Raw genomic sequence first — 24,399 nt, forward strand, 5'->3', positions numbered from 1 at the left:
AACATATTGCGAACCCTAGAAGCAGTTCAAACAAATATAGATATACAATGTATCTAACAACTTTGAGTTCATACATGAGCTTTTAACAATCAAAAGCAATCACAACTCAATTCAAAGTAACAACATGACTAGATTTCACTAGGGTTTGTTGTAAACCCTAAATTTTACTAAGTCTCAACAACCATAATACAATTTCAGATTTTATCAACTTTTCATAAATCTCAGAATATCACATTGTCATCATATATCAAAGATTTTAACTTCTAATGTTTAGTTACAAAACCCTCAAATACAATCATCCTAGAGAATCAAACTTCGACTGGGGCTTAGTTCCAAACCCTAGGATTCATGATCATTAACAATTAGGTCAACTCATACATCTAGGATTCCATCATCATGCACAAGAATATCATAGCATGTGTTAGTCAAACCCAAAGACACAAATATCAATAAAAGTTATACATATAATAAGCTCGATTAGACTAGGGTTTGATCGGACAAACACACACATGCCAAGGATTTCATTTCTAGGACATTATAAGGGTCTTTCTTGTTGAAGAAAAATGTAATTAGGTTCGATATTTGTAAATGTAATTTTGATCTTTGTACCTGTCAAGAAAAAGAATATTATTTTTGTAAATTATTCGAATGAGTTTCTTGCTCATTTCATAGGTCTAGGAAAGTCAAAGAATCAAAGTTATGTTAAAGAGCTCTTCTTGAGCATGAATATGGGTCAACCTAGTGACAAGTAGCCCTCCAAGACAAGCACCATCCTCCAGAGAAGAAGACTGCCAACAAAACGATGTAAATATTAGTCATGTTGGCCTGCAAATGAATTAAAAGGATAGTCATGTGGGATCAATTAAAGACACAACGGTTCACACTTATGTCGGCTTATTTATGGAAGCATAACCACTATATATACCCCATTAGGGTCTGTGCAAAAGAGCAAGAACAAAAATCTCGGATAAGGCTCTGAAATCTCAGATGGGTGCAGGACAAAATCTCGGATGGGTACAGGACAAAATCTCGGATGGGTGCAGGACAATAAGGTGCAGTCTCGGTGATAGTTACAGTGAAGTCCTCGCATATCTCTCTGCTGTCTCAGCCTAGTTACAGGGTCACAGTAATAGTCTCGGCATTCATAAGGATCTCGGTGAAGTATATATATCATAGACACAGTCATCACTATAATCATGATATCAATCATGATCCTAATGAAGATGAAGATCTCAGTTATAATCCTAGTGAAGATAAGGTCATGATGCAAATCTCAGTGCATTGATGAAGACATGTTATGAAAGTCATGGTGAAGACAAGGTAGAGATCTCGTTGACATGATGATAACCTCAGTAAGAGTGCAATTATGATTTCGGTAAAGGCACAACTATGGTGAGACAGTCACGATCTCAGTGAGTTTAGGAGCAGACCTCATGGAGATCTCAGTGGTATGATGAAGACCTCGGTGAAAGTGCAACAATGATGTTGTAGCAATGAAGATATCGATAGTGCAACAATGATGATGATCTCAGCAGTGTCAAAGAAGAGGATTGGTCTCTTGGTCTTGGAGTGGCCTAGTAGGTCAAGGGTCATGGTCTTGGTATTCGTCAATTAGAATCTCTAAAAGAAGAATTTTGTGCGGGTTTTCCTCTCCAAGAGGGAGAGGTTTTGGCCCTGGCAGAATACCAACATCTTGTGTTCTTGTCTCTTTGTTTTGGTAGCTATTTGATGAACTAATGAAGACACGCTATAATAATAATAAGTGAATATTGGAATAAGAAGGAAAATTGAAAAACACCTCACAAATATTTATCATGAAAAGAAGAATTACATTAACTACATTTGCCCTATATTCTTCAACATTGGTTATACACCATACCAAACCCTAATGATCTAGGGTTCCAATACAAAACATAGCAAACCATAAATTACCAATACTTCAAAGGTTCGGGATTTCAAACATTACCATTCATCCCTAACAAGTTAGGGTTTCCATACTTATACGAAAACACCAAACATGACATCATCAAAGCATCAGACATTTTAGACTTCATCAATAACCCTAAGTAGGCTAGGGTTCCACACATAATAATCATCAACATACCCTTAGGTTAGGGTTTTCATAGAGAACCTTTCTAGGGTTCCACAAGAGTAATCAAAGATCTGAGGAGGGTAGATTTATGTAATGATGAATCACCCAATCAAGAATCTTTATGATTCAGGAGAGCTAGACACAATGATGTTAGTAATAGTTTATTAGGAATGAATATGAAGAGAACAAAAACTTGTAGTTCAAAACATACCTCTTGTTTCTTAACAAACCTTTTAATTCTAATGCTTTGTCTTGTGAGGCCTTCTTCCTTGAGTCTTCAGCAGGTTTTTCCTAAACAAGGAAAATATGAATAGACGTGTGATTAGTATTTAATGCGAGCAAAACTAGATAAGTAAGGAAAACTAAAAATGAAAAAGTTACTTATCTTTGAAGATTGGTGAGGGTTCCCTCCAAGCTTGAGGGATACCTATAACCTTAAGAACAAATAAAAATGTTTTCCAAAATATTTTAAACCTACACATACTAAAAATCAAAAGTAAAATAACTAAAGCTTAGATCAAAGGACTTAGTAGCGTAAGTCCCTTATATCCAGTTCTTCGGCCTTATTCTTCTTTGGAGATCCTTCTTCAACAACATTGGCTTGGTCTCTGCTTCTTTTCTTGTTTTTCGGATTGTCAGGACCGTCACTTCTATAGTGACTCATTTGTGGCATTGGTAGCATTCTATTTTGGACATATCGACCTTCCTTCGTGGCCCTCTTGACTTCTTGGAGTTTCCTTTCTTGTGAGAAGCGGCGTATGCATTTGAAACCTTTTCTTCTTCATTGTTGAATACTAATGAGATTCTCATTTCATCTTGGGTGCAAGCATTCCATAATTGCTCGAAGATAGGAGCTTCTTTCCAACTGTTGAGACCTGAAGCAAAAGAACTCCAAGTAGGTGGTAATTTCAATAATGCAGTGATTACTAGCTCCTTTTTCTGGTACAATTTCATCTATGGCTTGAAGTTCATCTCTAATTATAGATATCCTCAAAACGAAGGAAGCCACAATATCATCCTTCGTCATTCTTGTAGTCCTTAACTCATTCTTCAAACTTGCTACTTGACCGATGTTCTTGATAGTGAATAATTTTGACAATGCTTCATACATTTCTTGAGCATGGTCTATATTGGAAATGTATGGGACAAGATTGTCCTTTATGCTTTCTACCATCAATGTCATAGCCAATATCTCTGACTCTCTATACTTCACCTTGTTTGCATCACTGGATTCTTCGGTAGGTCTCTTCACCTTTCCTTTGACCAAATCCAAGACCTTGTTCTTTTCAAGAATGAGGTCAATTCTCTTCTTCCAAGATCTGTAGTTTGATGCTCCTTCCAATTTGTTCTCACTCTTTATTGTGTTAGACATTGTCCTTGAAGATAGTGAGATTCTTCTCTTATAAGAGTTCCTTATATGATTCCCTGATCAATCCTTTAGATTCCTTTCAGTAGATACTCAAAGCTGCCTTTTCCCTCCTTCACCTTAGCTCTGGAACCATGTTAGAAAATCAGAAAGGGTATAGAAAGATTTTATTATATAGATAATTACTTGCGATTCTTTTATCTTTATGTTCTTCTTTTTCTTTTAGTTCATCAAGCAATTACAAATGTCAAAAACAATAATGCAAGGACAATAGATGTAGGCAGACAACTAGGGCAACACCCCTATCTAGGGGAAAACCCAGTCAACAATTCTTCCTTCAGTGGTTTCTCGAGATAATCCAAGACTCTTGACCTAGACAAATACCTCCTCCACACCAAGTCAACCCCCAATCCTTCTTGCAGATGATCACTCTTCAAAAGCAACTTCGACCTAGCAACATCAACATGCAGTAGCAACTTCGACCCAATAGCAGCAACTTCGACTAGACTAGGAAAAATTCGATCTCCCTTAATACACCTCAGAAGGGAGAGAGACTTGGCCCAAAATTTCAATCTTGGTGTCTTCTATCTTCCTCCAAAACCTCGCACTCCTTTCTAGCTCTTCTTCTAGGCCTTTTCCAACTTCGCACTTCCCAATTTCCAACTTCAGATATCGAACTATGTGTGTGAGAGTGAATTGCTCCAAATGAATTCGAACTGCCTTGTATATATATCCTTCCAGTGAGGTCGAATTACCCTTCTTGAGGCCGACTTGATCTTCTTGATGCCTACTTGGTGTGGAGGAGACTAAATTCATTTTTGACTTAAAAATAATTCTTTTTACATGATTCGAAAGCCCAAGAAGGGTCTATGTTAATGTACAATGACTCTAATGACTCAGAATAAATCCTAGAAGTCCTCAATGGGGACTTTGAACTAAAACAAGATGACCCAAGCATGAAACCCATGCTTTAATAAGTCATAAGTCATAATAATAATAAAAATATTTTCTTCAGTCTTTTGATAAGTACATTTCATTGCGACTCAAATACATTTATGAAGACCGAACCTAGTTACATATTTCAACAACCCTTTCCCCCAAAATTGACTTGAATTGTCACGCACAACCCTGAGAATAAATCTTACAATGACAATAAACTTTTACAAAAGGAATCTCCCCTCAAAAGGGGGTCGATTTTGTTGAAAAATGTGTAACTAGTTTGGTCTTGATAAATATGAAATGTACTTTTGATTCTTGTATATTGTAAAATGAAAGAAAATTATTATTATTATTTTTGGAGCATGGGTGTCATGCTTAAGGTCATTTATTTTATAGGTCAAGCACCCATTGAGTGCTTCTAGGGTTTGTCCTAGGTTAAGAAGTCAAAAGAGTCATTGTCATAAGTTGAAGACCCCATCGGGCACATTGTAACTTGTACAGAAAATTATTTTTATCCTTAAAAGTGTCAAAATACCCTTCGAGACCAAGTCGGCCTGGCAATTGGCAAATCAGCCTAATTTGAGGAGCAATGTCCACCTTGAGAAGCCTATATAAAGGAGGAAACTTAACCTCCTTGGAACACATTCATCACTCACTCATTCAAGTGAAGGAGGAAGAAGAAGAAGGCAACGAAGAAGGAAGAGGACGAAGGAGACTTGTCTTTGGGCTATTTTTCTCTCACATGTGCGAATGAAGGCTAGGGTTTCTGCAGTTGGTCTAGGGTTTTATTTTGCAAGTTCAATCTTGAAGAAGGAAGGGAAAGAAGGTCAGCGAAGGTCACAATAAGCCATCCTCAAGCTCCAGAAGGAAGATAAAAGCCAAGCGAAGGTCTGAGGAAGCCTTGGGAGGCCAGAAGAAGCTCACATGTGTGGCAGTAGTTGCTATAGGAGGGCCAAAAATTTCAGACTTGCAGTAGATGTTGAAATTCTACAGCTGGAAGTCGAAGTTGTGCTACTGGAAGAGATTTGACTATGTTTGATTTGGACAAAGGAAGCACATCACCCAGAAGGGTTGGACTTGGTCTTGGGGTGTATTAGTCTTGGTCTAGAGGTCTTGGAATTCGTCAATTGAAGAATCTATAAGAAGACAAGAGATTTTCCATTTTTCCTCTCAAGTGGAGAGGTTTTGGCCCTGGCTTGCAGCCTATATTTTGTGTTATTGTTCTTCTTGTTTTGGTAGTTACTTGATGATACACAAACATAATAATAAGTAAAGAAGCTAAATAAGTAAGAAAAGTAAAAAAGGCATCATAAGCAGTTATCAATAAAAGAGAAATCACTTTAATCATTGCCCTGATAGATTTCTCAACAGATTTCATAGAAAGGCCAAACGACTAACTCATGAGAGCCTGGACTTGCTTGATAGTGGTTGAATATGACTTGAAATGAAGTTGAATTGAGTGAAGTAAGGTTGAATTTTCTTGAAGTAACTCTCCAACTGCTAGGTGAGGTTCAACGTTCACTTCACTGGCCTTAAAAATCCTCAACGACTTGCCTCAAAGTGCTCAACATCCCCTTTGGTCAAGTCAACTTGGTCTAAATGCTTTAATATGATTCTTTTTGCTTTTCTTTTGATGACTTGCTTTTGATTGAGTAATTTGACCTTTTCCATCTTTGACTTGGTTCGACGTTCACTTTACATTGCTAGTAAGGCTCTCCTAGTTGTCACATGTGTGGCCATCCCTTTAGAAGGGTGACACCAAGTGTAAATCTCCAATGCCTTGCTTGATTTGATGATTAAAGGACATGGGATATCCTGCAAAAAAGTTAAAGATGCTTTTTGATACCTTTGTGCTTCAGTTGACCAAGATTTAACCTCTTTTTGCCTCATGAAGGCTTACACGTGCCATAAAAGGAGCAATCTAAGCCTTTGTTGACTTTTGACCCCTTGGGACCCTGTGCATTGGGATCGACAAACTACCTTGGGTGGCATGAAATGTTGGGAAATGTGCGACTGCCTAAGAGATGTTGAAGAACTAAGAGATGAAAGAATGCATTCGGGAGTTGCTTTCTCTGGAACAGGCTGAGCTGCTAATTCAGGCATCCTCCTCCTCATCTTGATAGTACTCATGCTGTTGTTTGCCTTGTTTATTTGCATCTTGTTATCTTTTGGGTGAAACCAAGTGGTGTGCCCCAAGGTTCGCCAAAAGAGCTCTAGAAACCTAATCACTAGGTTCCCAGCCATTTCTATTTGGTCCCACCAAGCCTACTACACTTCGTAAGCTTTAACCAAATGCAGAGAAATCATAATGATCATTTGCTACTGCTGGACTGTAATATTGCTGTTGTTGGGCAGTTGTATGGTGCTGGATAGTTGGTTGGTAGCTGAAAACTGAGAACATAAGTGATTTGTAGCATGTTTTCATTGGATTAAACATGGAAAGCATGGAAGAGGTATTCTTGTGGCCAAAGTTTTGTCACAGCAATGCATTTTTTGCAATTCCTCTCAGGAATTGTTGTTGGAAACCTGTAACAGAAGCACTTTTTTGCCGATTTTATGCACAAATCTACCTAGAAATTGTTGGAGAGTTTTATGCTAGCTACTTGTTGATTTTACTCTTTTACATTCTACTTCTACGTTGAGATTATAACATGGAAAATACAATAATTCTGATTCATTAGTTATCTAAATGTGCAATTGGTTCATGTGATGTTATTGGCTTCACAATTTTCAATGTTTTTTTATTTCTTTATTAATGATTATTTTTAATTTTATATAACTTTAAACATCGGTATATTTTTATTTATTTGGGGCAGCACCCCATGCCCTACCCCTGTATGATGTTTCCAAATGTATTGCATACGTGTACCCATGTATCTGAAACATGATATAAGATAGAAATTTTGTCCAGTGCATAGTATCATTTTCTACTTGCAGTGTTTGAGTTTTCCTTTTTTATAACCTTGAACTTGGATGTTGAATTTATAATGAACCTGAGGAGAACTTTTGGATTCTCTCTTTTCTTAAGCTGTTTAGTATATCCTGTATGGTTATTTATCCATAATTATTTCTGAAGCAGGATTTCTATAACAGACGTTCAATTGTTTCCTTTATACCATTATTCACTTACCAATGATTGGGATTTTGCTGCTCAAAGGTCTTCGTAGTTCTAGTTTGACTGGTTGCATGTAGTTGGGTTGATTTATTTATGTGTGGAGGTCGAAAGGTCTATGCTGTTAACAATCCATGTTTATAAGGTTGCAGGGCAGAAATCTGTGTTTCTATGTTATGTGATTGTACTAATCACAAATATTGCAGAGGATAGCTAAATGGATATAGAAAAAAGTGTAAATCTGAAATTAGAAACATACCTCACTGAATTAAAAAAATAGGGAATATTAGTACTTTATTGCTGATTTATCTCTTGCATATTTCTGTTTCTGTTGAATCCTTTATAGTTCTCTGCTTGCTGGAACCAGATTAGTGGTCAGTTGTTTTTCTTTTGTCCATTTATTATAATTTTCTTTTGTTTTTCCCATAAATTACTTGGGTCTTGGTACTTTCTTCATGAGCCTAATTGCTTTTCTGATGTCTTATCTTTCAAAGACAGGAAAGGTGCTCATCTGTATTGAGCAACATATTTTCCTCTCGGTCACCCATAATCTGTGCAGGCCTGGTGCAATTGGCTTTACAACTGCAGAAATTTGTTTGGGATAAATTTGGCCCGGGTTTATTAATTGAGGACATTTGTTCATGTTCTGCTTGATTAATTTAGATCTTACCATGAAAGCTTTTTGTGAAATCGTAATGCTTGGCGTGAAGTCCAGTTCTCATATTTTATTCTGTTTTTCCCTCTGGTTAAGTTGACTTCCAGGCCACTAAAAAGTGTTATAAGTTGGTTAGTACAAAAGAGGGATATATATTCTTGAATTGCAGTTGAATTAGCCCAGTGGGTTAGCTCAATTAGTTTGAACTGATCAGTTTCAAGGCGATGATCTCTGGAGGTTGTGGGTTTGGGTGTTCCTCTCTGTTAGGTGTGCATGTTTTACATTGGCGATATTAACCCTGGGTGCTATTCACCAATTGTAAGGAGGCACTTAGAGGGGTTCCCCAAAGACTTTTCCATGGAAAATGAAGAGAGAAGAAATTAAGAATTGCAGTTGAATTGGCATGCATTATTTAGCAATGCACTAATCTTTTATTAGTTTCAATTTGTGTTAATTCAAGTATGGGAGTAATAAATTCAAACCCAAAGACTTAGTGATTCAATATTCTCTTTTCAAGACCAGTTTTCTTTATTGTACAGCTGATGGTTGCATTTGTTTTCTGCTAACTGTAGGGAAAACTTCTGTAAAGCGTGTGAGAGAATCAGAATCGCGTGGGAATACTTCAGAGAGGAGATGTAAAGCTGGAAATTTGAAATGTGGACTAGAAACTGGCAAGACCAGATCTCTCAAGGCGATGAATTGTGATATATGCTGCATCGAATTTGGTTTTTGCCGTGAATGCTCTTGTATTCTCTGTGGGAAGGCTACTGATCAGAGTGTGGCAGACTACTGTACTATCAGATGTGAGGGAAAGCTGAATGAAGAATTTGTTTGTGGGCATGTTGCTCACCTAGAGTGTGCTCTACTTTGTCATATGGCAGGCGTGGAGCAAAGCATTGGTTTAGATGTGGAATATTATTGTAGACGCTGTGATAAAAAGACGAACCTGATGATGCTTGTTTCCAGCATACTTCATGCATCTGAATCCCTGGAAGTACGAGCTGATGTTGAGAAGAATTTGTGTCTTGCTTTACGTATCATACAGGGTACAAGGCAGATTGTGGGGAGAAGCCTGCAGAATAATATAGAGTTATCTCTAAAGAAGGTATGTTTAGAGCTGTTTTTATGCAGCTATGTTATCTACTGAAACAAGGAATTGGTAATAGAAGTGAGATTAGAATGGTTGCCCTTTGTTGACCTCTTTTTTTTCTTACAGATTTAGGTTCACGTAGGGCATCTATTTTTTTCATTTATGTCAGTACTTGCATGTCATTATCTTTATTGCTATAATTGTCTGTCATCTGATGGCAAAGCTTTGCCAGCTTCGCATTGGAATGAATCTGGCAGATATTGCGGAGTTACGTCAAAATTCAATAACAGTTGATGAAGGTTAGAACAATTTGGAAGTTTGTGCCTGTAATTATTTTTAATTGTAAGTCTTATTGTTTTTGTCTCATTGAGTTTATTGCCTCAAATTGTATTTTGGCTGAAGAATATGTTTTACATGTATTGAGCGGAGTTCACTACTCCACTAATAAGTACCCAGATTAAATGGGGTACAATCAAGGTTGTAATTTTGTGGGAGCAAATTTCCTGGTTATGCCTCTCATTATGTAGATTGCAGTTAAATACATGTTTTATTCATGTTAATTTGTATTTACTGTGCCAATACCTCTGGTTGTATTGGCTGCTCAATCAGCAAATTTATACTTATACTTGAAGTAAACATTAGTGCAAATCCATTATTGATCTGGCTCAGCTTGCGTGGAAAGTGTATGTTAGGAACATTTAAACTATCTCTGTGTGAGCACAACTGAATGCAGGAAATTCCTGTTGACACTTTTGTAGATGACAATAGCTTGAGAAAATACAAGGTCAGAAAAAGGAACTTCTAAATACAGAATAGGGAGTTCACTACACCACTAATAAGTAGTACCTAGATTAAATGGGGTACAATCAAGGTTGTAATTTTGTGGGAGCAAATTTCCTGGTTATGCCTCTCATTATGTAGATTACAGTTAAATACATGTTTTTTTCATGTTAATTTGTATTTACTGTACCAAGACCTCTGGTTGTATTGGCTGCTCAATCAGCGAATTTATAGTTATACTTGAAGTAAACATTACTGCAAATCCATTATTGATCTGGCTCAGCTTGTGTGGAAAGTGTATGTTAGGAACATTTAAACTATCTCTGTGTGAGCACAACTGAATGCAGGAAATTCCTGTTGACACTTTTGTAGATGACAATAGCTTGAGAAAATACAAGATCAGAAAAATGAACTTCTAAATACAGAATAGGGAGAGTTTGCTGAAATAAAAACTAAATTGGACATACAAGCTTATATTTGTGAAGAAGATTGGACTTTCGTACCATTGTTTTTTACAAGGGGGCCCAGTTAACATTGTTTGTGAAAACTGCAAGTTAAGAACATTTAAACTATCTCTGTGTGAGTACAGATGAATGCGGGAAAATCCTCTTGGCATTTTCGTAGATGACATTATCTTGAGAAAATACAAGGTAAGAAGGTTGAATTTCTAGATACAGAATAAGGTGGGTTTGCTGAAATGAAAACTAAATTGGACATACAAGCTTCTATTTGTGAAGATATTGGAATTTGGTCCCATTGTTTATTAGGAGGAGGCTCACATAACATATTTAATGCAACTATAGAATAATAACTTATCTGAAATAAACAAGTTTCATTTCCCGAATAAGTTATGAACAACTTTGTTCATAAACCGATTATCCAAAATAAATAGGATAACAGAATTTAATCCATATCGATTAAGGGTAGCCCTAGTATTTATAGGCCTAAAGGTGACTTTTCACGTAAGGCCATGTCTTTATGCAATACACCTTTTAATAATGAATAGCCTAGGTTCTTTAGTTTAATCTTTATATATAGTTATGAATAGTGTTTATTTTTATAAACATTGCCTTCCCCTTTAGAAATATTTTGTCCTCGAAGCATATTATTGGAAAAGCTTTATCTCTTGTTTTGACTTGTAATGACTTTTCATTTTTCTCTCTATTCTGAAATTGTGATGGATGATATGATTTTCTAAGTGTTGACCAGAATAATTGAATGCTGAGAGGGTCTAACCAACCTAATTCAGTCTTCTTTGGGACTGTGCATTTATAGGGTTCTTGTAAAAGGACTCGTTGTATTGCAATCACCAGGATGACTTCTATTTTGAGACCAAATTGTACTAGAATTAATGTTTTCCATAATATAGTTTGAATATTATCTTTGTTCCTAACAATGTATCGTTTTCCATAATATAGTTTGAATATTATCTTTGTTCCTAACAATGTTGATACATTGATGGATTAAAATATTAGGTCTTGTGATTAAGGTGTGTTTTTAAATAAATTTTGTATTATGGCTTCTCCATATATCTGAGTTGCTTTGTTGATCGCTGAATTTCTATTAGCAAGCACACTTGGAATTTCCATCATTTGTACTTTAACATCCAACAACTGATTTTATTTCAGTGGGGTCCAACATGTTTCTTTATCAACCAGTGGTTATTTTTTGACATGTTGTTCTAACATTAGTTGTGTTTTCCTTTCATCTTTCAACTTCTTTATTTTCAGAAGCAAGCTTTGAGTATGGTTCTGTAACCCCATGAATTTCTATTAGCAAGCACACTTGGAATTTCAATGTTTGTACTTTAATATCTGTTGGGAAATTGATTAGGGCAGCATATTTAATTGAACATTTTCCTTCTTTGACATTTACTTGTGATTTAGGTTCTTCTTAACTTAACTATGCTTATGTTCTTATCATCAAATAAATTCCAAACACAATGAACACAGGCTATAGGCTCCACGCAAGGGCAAAACCCCTCCAAAGGGGTAAACCCATCAGAACTTTTTCTTATCAACTTTCAAAGGAGACTTCCAAGACCTAAGGTCCAAATCAAACTCTCCAAGACCTAAGGTCCAAATCAAACTCTCCAAGACCAGGCCAGCTGCTCACAATAAGAACTGTTCTCCAAACAAAGTCTGCTTCTGCTTCTTCCAAAATCGGACCTGTGGAAACCCTAGTTTTCTCAAAAATTTCGGACTGTAGAGGTGATCCAAGATGCAAGACATCCGTCATTTCTTCGCTGGACTTTGGCCCTTCCCCCAAAGCATTCATACTTCTATTTGGCTCTTCTAACTGCAGATCAATACAAAAGATCATGTGCCAAGTGTGTATCCAAATGAAGGTCAAAGTCCTCCTATATATAGACTTTTTGAGTGCTGGATGGGCCTCCTCTAGGCCGATATGAAGAGCTGGCCGACATGAAGACTTTCTAGACCTTTCTTTACATCAAATAAAATTTCTTTTTCTTGTTACATGTGCCCCAAATTCCAATAGGTCTTTTACATTTTGACTTTGACTCAAGACTGAACCCCTAGAGCACTCAATGGGTGTTGGACCTAGGACCAAATACCATGGGCAAGAAACCCATGCTTCAAATAAATAATTTTCTTTTATAAAAATATTTTCTTTTTTCTTTTCTTTTGAGTCTTGACAAGTACAATAATAATTACATCATGACACAAGAGTAATGACAATTATGAAGATCGAAACTAGTTACAATTTCCAACACTCACTCTTAACTAGGGAGATATTCATAATTGTCCAACTGGTACAAGGACAATACTCCATTTGAAAAGTTCTTATAAGAAGAGTGCCAGATTGATAAGCATCATTCATCATAGCTAGCTTTGTCATATTACCCAAGGCCTTAACGGGTACACTCTATCTCTCACAAGATTTGAGCACAATGTTGAGAGGCATTCCATAGGACATCCTACCATTGACCATTCTTATCCAAGTCTATGTGACTTAGGAATCTATGATTTCCATCCTAATCCATCACATTACATGAATCTAAGAATGTCTGTCAAGGATGCTTATCCAATCCAACATTCTCCTTATCCATGTCTATGTGCTTGACTTAGGACATCGATCCTAATCCATTAAAGTACCTGACACAAGGAGAACCAAACAAGTTATCATTCTCCCTATCCATGATGCATGCACTAGACTTACGATTATTAGTCTTGGTCTAGTACATGACACATGGAGAACTAGTGTCCAACCATACTCCCTCTTAATCAGGGAGGTCATCCCTATTCTCTTTGTAATCAGAGAGTAGATCCTGCCCCTATTCAAGGAAACTCCTTTTACTCCCTCTCAAACCTAGAGGGGATTCTTACTTCCTTAGAGAAGTCACAACCACAAGTACTTTGTGTTTCATAGCTTGCATGACTCCCTCTTTCCTCTGCATCTCATTGTACAAAGCATGCTTCCTTTTGTGGTATCACGGATCACGAAGCCATCTTCTCACGATAGATTCAAGGCCATCCATCTTCTACATCACTTCCATCTCGACTTTACCAATGAAGGTTTTCTATTGAACCTTCCCAAAATTCAAGTTGCTCATAGCTTCCTCACAAAAGTGATCTCCCTTCTAGACCTTCAGGATATCTCTTTACACTGCTACCTTCCAATCCCGAGATGAGCACATCTTGTTCTTCACAGATGTTAGTTATAAGATGTTGAGCTTTCCCTCAACATCCATACAGTTGAACTTGCCTCAACCATCATCATGTATACTTGCAACATCTTTCCAGGTAGCAAAAACAATATATTAACAAGATTAACCAATAACAAATATTAACATTAGACTTACCTCACCATGACAGTGTTCTTCAACAAGGCATTTGTTGAAAGAGTAACTAGGTTTGGTCTTCATAACGACATGATCTTTGTAAATGATGTAATAAAGAGAATAAATTATTTTTTGTATATCTTGCTTCATGGGTTTCATGAGCAAGTAGTTTCTTTAGGTCAAAGACTTCTTCTTGATGTCTAGGATTTTATTTATTTGTCAAATAGTCATGTCATGTAATGAAAGCTCTTCTTGAGCCTATGTAAATGTAGACAAGTCCTCAAAGTTGTGTATCAGCCCTCCAAGACCAAGAAAAATCCTCGAAGAGCAAGCACATCGAAATCTGCAAGCAAAACAATGAAGAGGTCTTCTTGTCGGCTCCAACTATGAATTAAATACATTAATAAAAGTCATGTCGGCTATGGTAAGAGACACAACGGTTCATGGGCTCACGTCGGCTCAAATAAGAGCACACATTATTATAAATACCCCGTCAAGGTATCATCAAAATGTAGATCACAGTTTCGAATCTCTCTCTAAAATTTCTTGTGAAGATGGGTGCAGGCCTCCGCAAATAAGGAGGGACAGAACTTGCAACTCCTTATGTGATTTCAGAACAGATCCACAATAGGGAAAGGAGAGTCTGACTGCACCTCGGATGGGTATAAGGTGCAGGAAGACTAGCTCTCGGATGGAAGGAAGGAGACCTTGCATTCCAGGAAAACAATAGATCAGAACTACGGATGGTATGGCATCATTGTAATCTTCGCATGGGTAAACAAGAGGCACAGTCTCGGCGTTGCAACGATGTGTACTCAGTCTCTTGACAACCTTAGGATATACGTACATTGATGCTCTCACTACAACGTATTATCTTGACACTAATTCATACGCAGTCACCTATGAATGGATTAGTCTCAGCATGATCATGTTTCGGTAATGACTGTGATCATGATCAATCTATGCATATCGAGGAGCAATGACGAAGGTTATATATAACGAAAGGGCTGCAGTCATGGTATGATAAAAAGGAACAGTAATAACCATGATAGTCAAGTCTCGGCACAATGATGATAACAAAGATCATGATCTCTTGATGGCACACATCATCCCAATCTATAGTAAGGTGCAACTGATATTATTCCTGAAGATCATGTTCTCAATGAAGGTATAGAGATCACCTCGATGGTAATCTCTGGAGCAGTCATGATGCAGTAGCAATGTTGTCAATGATATAGAAGCAGTGAGGATCTCAATAATGCAACAGTAAAGCAATGATGGAGATCTTAGCAGTAATGGAGAAAAGGATTGATGCCTTGGTCTTGGAGAGGCAGATTGTGTCAAGGGTCATGGTCTTGGTATTTGTCAATGGAATCTCTATAAGAAGAATTTAGCGTGGGTTTTCCTCTCCAAGAGGGAGAGGTTTTGGCCCTTGCAGAAAGCCAAATATTTGTGTTCTTGTCTCTTTTTATTTGATAGCAGTTTGATGAAGTAAACACACACACTAATAATGAATGGAAGATTAAGCTAAGATTAAATTGTATAAATACTTCACAAATTGTTATTATGTATCGAAGAATCACCCTAATTTCTAAATGCCCTAGATTCTTCAACATGGTATCAGAGGGATAGGTTTAGCAGTCAAAGAAAGGGCAGAAAAGAGACATACAAGAATCAAGATTCTAGCAAGCTCAAGGATGGCAAGATCTACATTACAGAATCAAACCCTAGATCAGAGGATTAACCTTCAACAACAATGTTACTATGCAGTTGAGAAGAACGACCTACAACAACAAGAGATTTTGCCTCAAGCAATCAAAATGCCACAAGATCAAGGTTTCTCAGAGGATTTGAAATCAAAGCCTACATCATATTGAAACCCTAGGAAACAAGTTTACAAAATTAGTGTACAATAACAAGGGTCTCGGATGTCAATAGTCTCCAGATCTCAGGGTATGTGACAACAATTTTGACAAGTTCTCAGTATCTTAGATTGAATACTTCTCTATAAAGAACAAAGTCTTAAGATATCAGATTCTCAGAATTTGATTCAAAGGCATATATAGGAGTGTATATGGACAATACTCAAATCAGAAGCTGTACTACATAATGGGTCGCTATGCATCATGGCAAGCAACTTCAATTCGATATATATCAGCAGTTTGTTGGAAGGCAATCTTCCTATCAAGGATCTCAGTCAATGGAAGCATCAAAACATTTGCTCCAACTATTGCGAACATGATCAAGGTGAAGACTTCATCTTCACAATCAAGTAAGTACCTTTTCATTCTATAATCAAGTTTAGATCTATGACTTCATGATTGTAAGAAGACCTATATGTTGATGGGTCATCAAGGTTCTTGCAAGGAGTAAGAAGGACTGTCATAATCCTTATGAAGAAGAGAAGTCAGTACATGAAGGTCTCCTTTGAGTTCATGAGAACTCTTAAGGTTCTACAAAGTAAGAAAGGAGACATAAGTAGGATACATGAAATGCTATCTGAAATGCAGTAAAGAAAAATGAAGAAATATCTTCATGAGATCTCAATTACGAGATCTAGGAAACATGATAATAATTGATAAACAAGGTATCAATTGTTCATCAACAGTTTGTGGTCTCTATGTCAGACAGAGAAAGACAAGTTGACAGGACTCGAATCAATGCAGAAAAGTAAAGGAAGGTTGACAAGACAGAATACTACTATGAAAGAGGAGCTCATATCCACAGAATGGTGGAGGAAGCTGAAGAAATGATCAGGGAAAGAGGGAGTAATAGATCTCCATTATGAATGAGATGGTGTCCCTCTCAAAAGGATCCTATTTAGAAGTCCTTGCAGATATAATCATGATAAGAAGATGCATCTTGGCATCATGGAAATAAGAGCTCGTATGAATCATGAAGAACATAGCTCTTGGGAATCTCATTGAATATCAAAGGAAAGGAAGAAGTCATCCAGGTCAAAGGGAACATTTGCCAGATAGGGATATACTAGATCCTAAAGAGTCTCTGATAGAAACCTCAGTGGAGGATCCCCTAGTCTGGGAAGGCAACAAGAGCTTCATCAGGAATTCCAACTTATGGAAATCATGAGATGAAGGACTGATGACATGATGAAGCAGATCAAGGGATTGAAGATCCGTTCAATCAAGAAAGTTGCTGAAAGAAGCCTGAAGGAATAATGAGGTATGTATGCTTGTATTTGTTTAATATTGTAATGTCATGTCATATGGTTGCAGGTAACATGGATCAAGCATGATCAAAAGGGAAAAGATCTCCTCCTCTGAAAGGATGCTGAAAGACTTAAGTCACACTAGATGAAATCAACATAATATGTCCTCATATAAAGTATGAGGTAGTTGATCACAATTGAAGAACTCTGATTGAAAGCTCCTGGGAATGAAAGATGTGAGGATGGAAGAGATCGTGAATTATGCAACCATGATGAAGGCAATCAACATCCAGAGGATTAGGAAGACTTGACCAGGAAATCTCCCAGAATGATGTGAAGACTCTGATGGAAGTTTGAAAAGATGAAGACCCTTGACAACAAATATCGTTGGGAGATGTGTTTACGTGTATGTAGGATCTTGATACCTACAAGAAGATGTCACTAGTAGAAGGCCATCACCAAAAGGTAATGTGTGATTTGTTTTGGTGTCTGACCTCTTGGAAAAGTCTGGGTATGTGTGCAGGATCAAGAAGAGTCGTGAAGGATGTCACAACTATGTACCTTGTAAATCACCGTTGACGAAAAGGTGAAGATAGATGGCCCTATGAAGGAAGTCCCAGATGTAAAGCCAAGGAGGATACTTTCTGGGATGACATGACAGAGGAAAGTAATGGATGGCTGAACCCTACGTGTGGAGAAAATTGATGACATCGAAGTCTTGGATCATCAGTCAACTAGAAGACCCTATAAAGCACTGATGATAGAGTCCCTAGGTAAGAGGGAGCTCTGGGAGGTTCCTATGAGTAAAGGAACTCGAGCAAGTTTCTGAGTGAAGAGAAACTTGGAACTCGTCCTTGGTTAAGAGGGAGAGTTAGACACGACATTCTTGTCTTCAATTTGGAAGAAAGAATGGAGGATTGTGTAATCATCTGGCATCTGACACTCTTTGAGGATGTGGTAGGGCATCCAAGACAAGAGTGGGCAAGAGGACCGATATTCTTGAGGGTTGGGAACCCAAGATGAGAATAGTCCTAGTAGGGCATACTCGGAGAACACTCGGGTGGGTATGACCCTAAGAGAGACAATGATGATGTGTGTCTATCAGTCATTGGTCTCGCCAACATTGTGCTCTGATCTAAGAGAGAGATGGCGCTGTTAGTCAAGGCCTCGCTATATCGAAATAGTGTTGGTTGAAATGATGCTAGAACAGATGGATTGCAAATCTGATTCTTCTTATGAGAAATTCTTCAGATTGAGAATGACCGAGTACCATTATGAATACCTCCCTAGTTAAGAGGGAGCGTTGAAAGAGTAACTAGGTTCAGTCTTCATAACAACATGATCTTTGTAAATGATGTATGTAATAAAGAGAATAAATTATTTTTTGTATATCTTGCTTCATGGGTTTCATGAGCAAGTAGTAGTGTCTTTAGGTCAAAGACTTCTTCTTGGTGTCTTTACGATTTTATTTATTTGTCAAAGAGTCATGTCATGTAATGAAAGCTCTTCTTGAGCCTATGTAAATGTAGACAAGTCCTCAAAGTTGTGTATCAACCCTCCAAGACCAAGAAAAATCCTCCAAGAGCAAGCACACCGAAATCTGCAAGCAAAACAATGAAGAGGTCTTCATGTCGGCTCCAACTATGAATTAAATACATTAATAAAAGTCATGTCGGCTTGGGTAAGAGACACAACGGTTCATGGGCTCACGTCGGCTCAAATAAGAGCACACATTATTATAAATACCTCGTCAAGGTATCATCAAAACACAAATCACAGTTTCAGATCTCTCTTTGAAATTTCGTGTGAAGATGGGTGCAAGTCTCCGCAAATAAGGAGGGACAGAACTTGCAATTCCTTATGTGATTTCAGAATAGATCCACAATAGGGCAAGGAGAGTCTGACTGCACCTCGGATGGGTGTAAGGTGCAGGAAGACTAGCTCTCAGATGGAAGAAAGGAAACCTCGCATTCCAGGAAAACAATAGATCAGAACCACGGATGGTATGGCATCACTGTAATCTTCACATGGGTAAACAAGAGGCACAATCTCGGCATTACAGTGATGAGTACTTAGTCTCATGGCAGCCTTAGAATATACGTACATTGATGCTCTCACTACAACGTATTATCTTGACACTAATTCATACGCAGTCACCTATGAATGGATCAGTCTCAACATATATATATAGTCATGAATATTGTCTCAGCGTAATCATGTTATATATATAGTCATGAATATTGTCTCAGCGTAATAATGTTTCGGTAATCACTGTGATCATGATCAATCTATGCATATCGAGGAGCAGTGACGAAGGTTATATATAATGGAAAGGGCTGCAGTTGTGGTATGATAAAAAGGAACAATAATAACCATGATAGTCAAGTCTCAACACAATGATGATAACAAAGATCATGATCTCTTAATGCTACACATCATCTCAATCTACAGTAAGGTGCAACTGATCTTGTTCCTGAAGATCATGTTCTCGATGAAGGCATAGAGATCACCTCGGTGGTAATCTCTGGAGCAGTCATGATGCAGTAGCAATGTTGTCAATGATACAGAAGCAGTGAGGATCTCAATAATGCAGCAGTAAAGCAATGATGGAGATCTCAACAGTGATGGAGAAAAGGATTGATGTCTTGGTCTTGGAGAGGCAGATTGTGTCAAGGGTCATGGTCTTGGTATTCGTCAATGGAATCTCTATAAGAAGAATTTTGCGTGGGTTTTCCTCTCCAAGAGGGAGAGGTTTTGGCCCTAGTAGAAAGCCAAATATTTGTGTTCTTGTCTCTTTTTATTTGATAGCAGTTTGATGAAGTAAACACACACACTAATAATGAATGGAAGATTAAGCTAAGATTAAATTGTATAAATACTTCACAAATTGTTATCATGTATCGAAGAATCACCCTAATTTCTGAATGCCCTAGATTCTTCAACAGCATCAATATCCTAATGGTCTAACTTCATATGAGTCTTTCTTTATCAGAGTGCCCCAAGGATCCAACTTGATTACCAAGTTACCATTTCCTCCATTCGTCATGCTCTTCATAGCATAAGATCAACATATATTTCTCATTTTGCTTCCTTATTTATGCACTTGCAATATTCACCGACAAGTACCACCAAGCAAAATATAAAAGTACAAGAGCATGATTATGATTTTGATAGTCTAGGGATTCCATGGAATCTTAGAGAGGAAGAAATCCTAGGGTTTTAAGATCCAAACCCTAAGTCTCTTGATATTTCCTTTTGAAACATCAACCCTAGGGTTTGAATCTCAAATCCAATTCTACCCTCACTAGGGTTTGCCATTCATCCTAGATTACCTACAAACCCTAAAAACCAAAAGCTATGGTTTCTATGAGGGAACAAATAGATTAGGTTAGGGTTTCTTTCTTGACTAGGGTTTCCAAGTACCAACAATGGTTCTACAAAATCAATGACCTTCAACGAGATGAAGACTACAAACCCTAGAAGTCAAGGACTAGGGTTTCTATCAAATTAGGGTTGGGGTTTTTCTCACTTGACAAGGGTTTTCAACTTCAACCACCATGTAGGGTTTGTAATCCCTAGACTCCAATGATGAAGTCTACAAACCCTAACACAATTAAAAACAAACTTTAAATGCAAATATCTTATGACTACATACCTTAGTCAACCATGATCACTGTAAGCTGCAACAAAGTTTTCTTCAAGACTTCAGAATCCTGGTCTCAAAGCTTTGTTACCTTCACTTGTTGTCACGATCTTCCTACTTTGTTTTTGAGAAGCTTTCTAGGACGTTCTCCTCAAGGTGACCAACTGCTGCTAACTGCTACAGTCCTCCAAGCTAGGCTTTACTAGTTCTGAATTTAGGTGCTTCTAGAGATCAAGAGCTTAGTCCTTACAGGAAGTCTGCTATGTAGTCTTCTCCTTGATTTTACTGTCCAAGGTATGGACTTCGTACAGTCTGCAAGAGAGAAACCTGTTCTTACTTCCATTCTGTCATGATCTTCTTATTTCAGACTTCTGTTTGCTTATACGACAGATCACAAGAGATCATTGTTCTAGTTCCTTTAGAACAACCTTCCACACATCTTTCACTAACTTTACAGTCAAGTAATCTTGAATCTGAGCGCAAATAAGTAGCCTGCCCTCTGGTTAGGGCTTCTCATTTTTATTGTATATGATTTTAAAAATAGGTTTGTAGAGTCTTCCATTCGGGTTGGCCAGGTTCTTCTGCTAGGTGTCTTTTCTTACAGGCTGGAATGATAATTTCTTACCACCGAAAACTTTATTTACCTTCTCAGAACATGTGATTACAGGGCTTGCATTTCACTGCAGGGTCTTCAGTTTCTCCTACAGTACTCTAGGCCTAGACTAGGTTTCTTTACAAGCCCTCAGACTCATGTGCAAGATGTTTAGTTGTGATTAGAACTCTTTACAGTGCTTCATAGGCTTCAGCCCTTTTCGATATAGGACTTATCATAGTTGTTGCAAGAATCTTGAAAAATCTCTTCAATCTGCGGTCTAGTGTTTTTAGCAAGGTGTTTTTCTTCATTGTCTAGTAGGGCTACTGCTAGCCTTACAATTCTTCAAATAAGGCCTGCAACTTTACTGTATCCATTCTACCACAGACCTTTAATTTGCTGCGCTGTACTTACAAGAGAATGTAGCCTTATTTGTAAATCATATAGGACTCCTCAGTCTGGTGAATTCCTTCTTTAATATCACAGAATGTTTTCGACCTGCAAGAAGAGGGTGAACTTATATTTTAATGCCCAGAACAGTCGACAAATCTTCTACCATAATTTTCCTTTCTTGCCTCCAATATGAGCTTCTTGGATCTCTTTTAAAAGATGATTAGACTGCCTGTAATCCTCTATTTCGGTCTGGACAAAAGTTCTTGGACTTCTTGGACAGAATTTTGGTCTTGATTCTGAGTTTTATTTCACTGTGATTTGCCTAACAGTGACATTTTAACTTGGCTCTTGTTCAGCCCTTAACATCTTCAATTTCATAAAGAGGCTTGGTCTTCAAGATAGTCTATTCTTTCTTGATTTGTAAACCCAACAGTGATATTCTAGCTGCCAATGCTCTTGTGTCATGTCCCCGTTTTTATTCTTCTTCATAGTACAACCAGGGTGGATTTCCGGGGCAAGAGATGGCCAGGGCAGTGGAGCAGGTTTATGTCATCAGGGGTCCCGATGGAGTTTTGAGGAGTTTTTATGGGATTTGATGGCATCTGCTTGGCATATTCCATCATCCACACATTTTGCCTTTTGTTCCGTCGCATTCCGACAACTTTTAGAAATCAACATTATTGTTGTGCATAACTTATTTAATTATGCTCGAGGTGGCATTCCGAGGAGATTAATTGATGGAACACATCAATGTAATAGCTCGTTGGAACCGGAACGAGAAGATCTACAGGATGAGATGCTTAGAAGAGACTTCCATTGGCCAAAGAGAGTATGGTGGGCGATTTTCCATTTTCCTTAGTTAAAAATGACTTTAATTAGTCATTTAATTAAGGAAAAATAATTAATTGGAGAAAAAGGGCCAAGAGTGTCTTAAGTGAAATAAAATAAAATGAAAAGGTCACTTGATAAAGTCAATGAAGGAGCTTCTAGAATAGTAATAAAATAATAAAATAAGATGCTTTTAGAAGCTTGGAGATCTATCCATTAGATCTATAAAAGAGGAGGAGAAGATCATTTGGATGCATCTTGGAATTGATATTGTTTCTTGTATGTGAGGTCGAGAACGTGGTTCTCTACTCCATTGGTAGCCCCAGGACGAAAACCCTCGGGTGATATAGAGAGATTGGGCGAACACCCATCTCCCCTTGGTGGATTCATTCAGAATCCACAGGTGTAGTGATTGATTTCATGTTCAATTTGTAGGCTGGTGTCAATGTTATTACATATCTTGGAGGGCCATTCCCAACTATTGTATTAACATATATTTCTATAATAAAGTTGGATTTTGTTGTTGTATGTCTCACTGTTCCTCATGTGGTGATCTTTTAATGAGATTTTGTGTAATTTATGGATTTATGCTTTGGGTTTTACATGATAATCTTTTGGTAAATGCATTATAATCTATTTTGAAGTGCCTATTCCAAATTTTCTTAATTTGGGACATTACAGTGGTATTAGAGCCTTGTTCTTGGCTCAGCCTGCGGGTTCGGGTTTTCCAGTTTCAATTTTAAGTATTGGAGGGTTTATTTTGGAAGTGCCAAAGTCATCCCTTGTTGCAGAATTTTATTTTTGTGCCAAGATTGTTTTTGCCGATGATTCTCTGTATCAATGAGAATGTATTTTGCTAGATGATATTTGATGCAGGCACTATCTCTCAAAAGGCTGTGAAACAAATTTTATACGAACATAGAGTGCTGCCATCGATCAAATTATATCAAGTTTTTTGTGGCGTTGTAGCATATATCGATGGGCCCAGGGTGTATTATTAAAAGGGAACTGTGAGAAATCAAAAAGAGCCGAGAAAGTTAATTTTAAAGTGGGGGGCCGAATATATTTTTATCAAAATCCGGGTTTATGAAGTTGTTGTGATTTCCGTCAATATTTGAAAGAACCGATTGCAAAAATTTTGTTTTGAAGAAACCACTCGTGGTACCGCCATTTCAAAATCTTTGAGGCCGTGGAAATTCTGGGTGTGAATATTTTCACAATAGTGGCCGAATTCCTTCAAGGAATGCATTTTGGAAAGTTGAATACACCCTAAATCAGAGCGATTGATTATGCATGCAGATTGAGGAAGCGTTGGCGGAGAATTGAGTTTCTGCTCGAAATTATCGGCATCAGCCGAATTCCAAAATACTAGAGGCCGAGTCTTGCTGAATTTCCTTGGACCGGCTCGACATAGTAAGGGGTCGATTGCTCGTTCTAATTGGAACCGCTCAGCCAAGCGGCTGAGTTCACCCAAGGCCGAGTTGCGGAAGCTGTAATTGCCGTACTCTAGTGGTGCAAATACATGCGCAGTGACAAAGTGAAGAATGTATCTTTTTCCATGCATTTCACCTGTAATCCATCTTTGAAATGATACTGTCACTTGTGTGATGTGTTACCAACTGGGCCGAAGTGCATGCACATATCTGAGTGTGCAACTGGAACACTTGATTGTTGAATGGGTATATATATTTAAGTCGTAGGACCAGACTTCTGTAGAAGGAATAGTTCTCAACGGTTGAATTGGAGTCGAATTGCCATCGAATCAAGATGCTATGGTTGAAGTGTGTATCAAATCAGAGATCACACTGCCTGGAACTACAATGGATCATGGGATTGCACTTCTGGTAGGAGAGAGCAACGTGCAAGGTGGATCAACCATTGATTAGCTGATGGTGTGTGCAAAGTACTTGGTTCTGGATCGTGCATTAGATGTCGAGC

The 24,399-nt window shown here is 37.7% G+C and overlaps 1 protein-coding gene across 3 annotated transcripts in view; it reads left to right on the top strand.

Moving 5' to 3' along the window:
- LOC149205551 (uncharacterized) overlaps positions 1-24,399 on the top strand; it is a 207,444-nt gene that overhangs the window by 79,573 nt on the left and 103,472 nt on the right. For 2 of the 3 annotated variants that reach the window (XM_089395106.1, XM_089395104.1), the window contains exons 2-3: positions 8,737-9,269; positions 9,478-9,553. In XM_089395106.1, the coding sequence (XP_089251232.1) occupies positions 8,737-9,269; positions 9,478-9,553 (609 nt within the window). The remainder of the gene's footprint in view (positions 1-8,736; positions 9,270-9,477; positions 9,554-24,399) is intronic. The other variant, XM_089395105.1, reaches the window with a different exon arrangement.

The sequence above is a fragment of the Pinus tabuliformis genome, chromosome 1_2 (genome assembly GCF_031772625.1).
Source record: "Pinus tabuliformis cultivar Carrire ecotype Pingquan chromosome 1_2, CPIR1, whole genome shotgun sequence".
Taxonomy (NCBI): Eukaryota; Viridiplantae; Streptophyta; class Pinopsida; order Pinales; family Pinaceae; genus Pinus; species Pinus tabuliformis.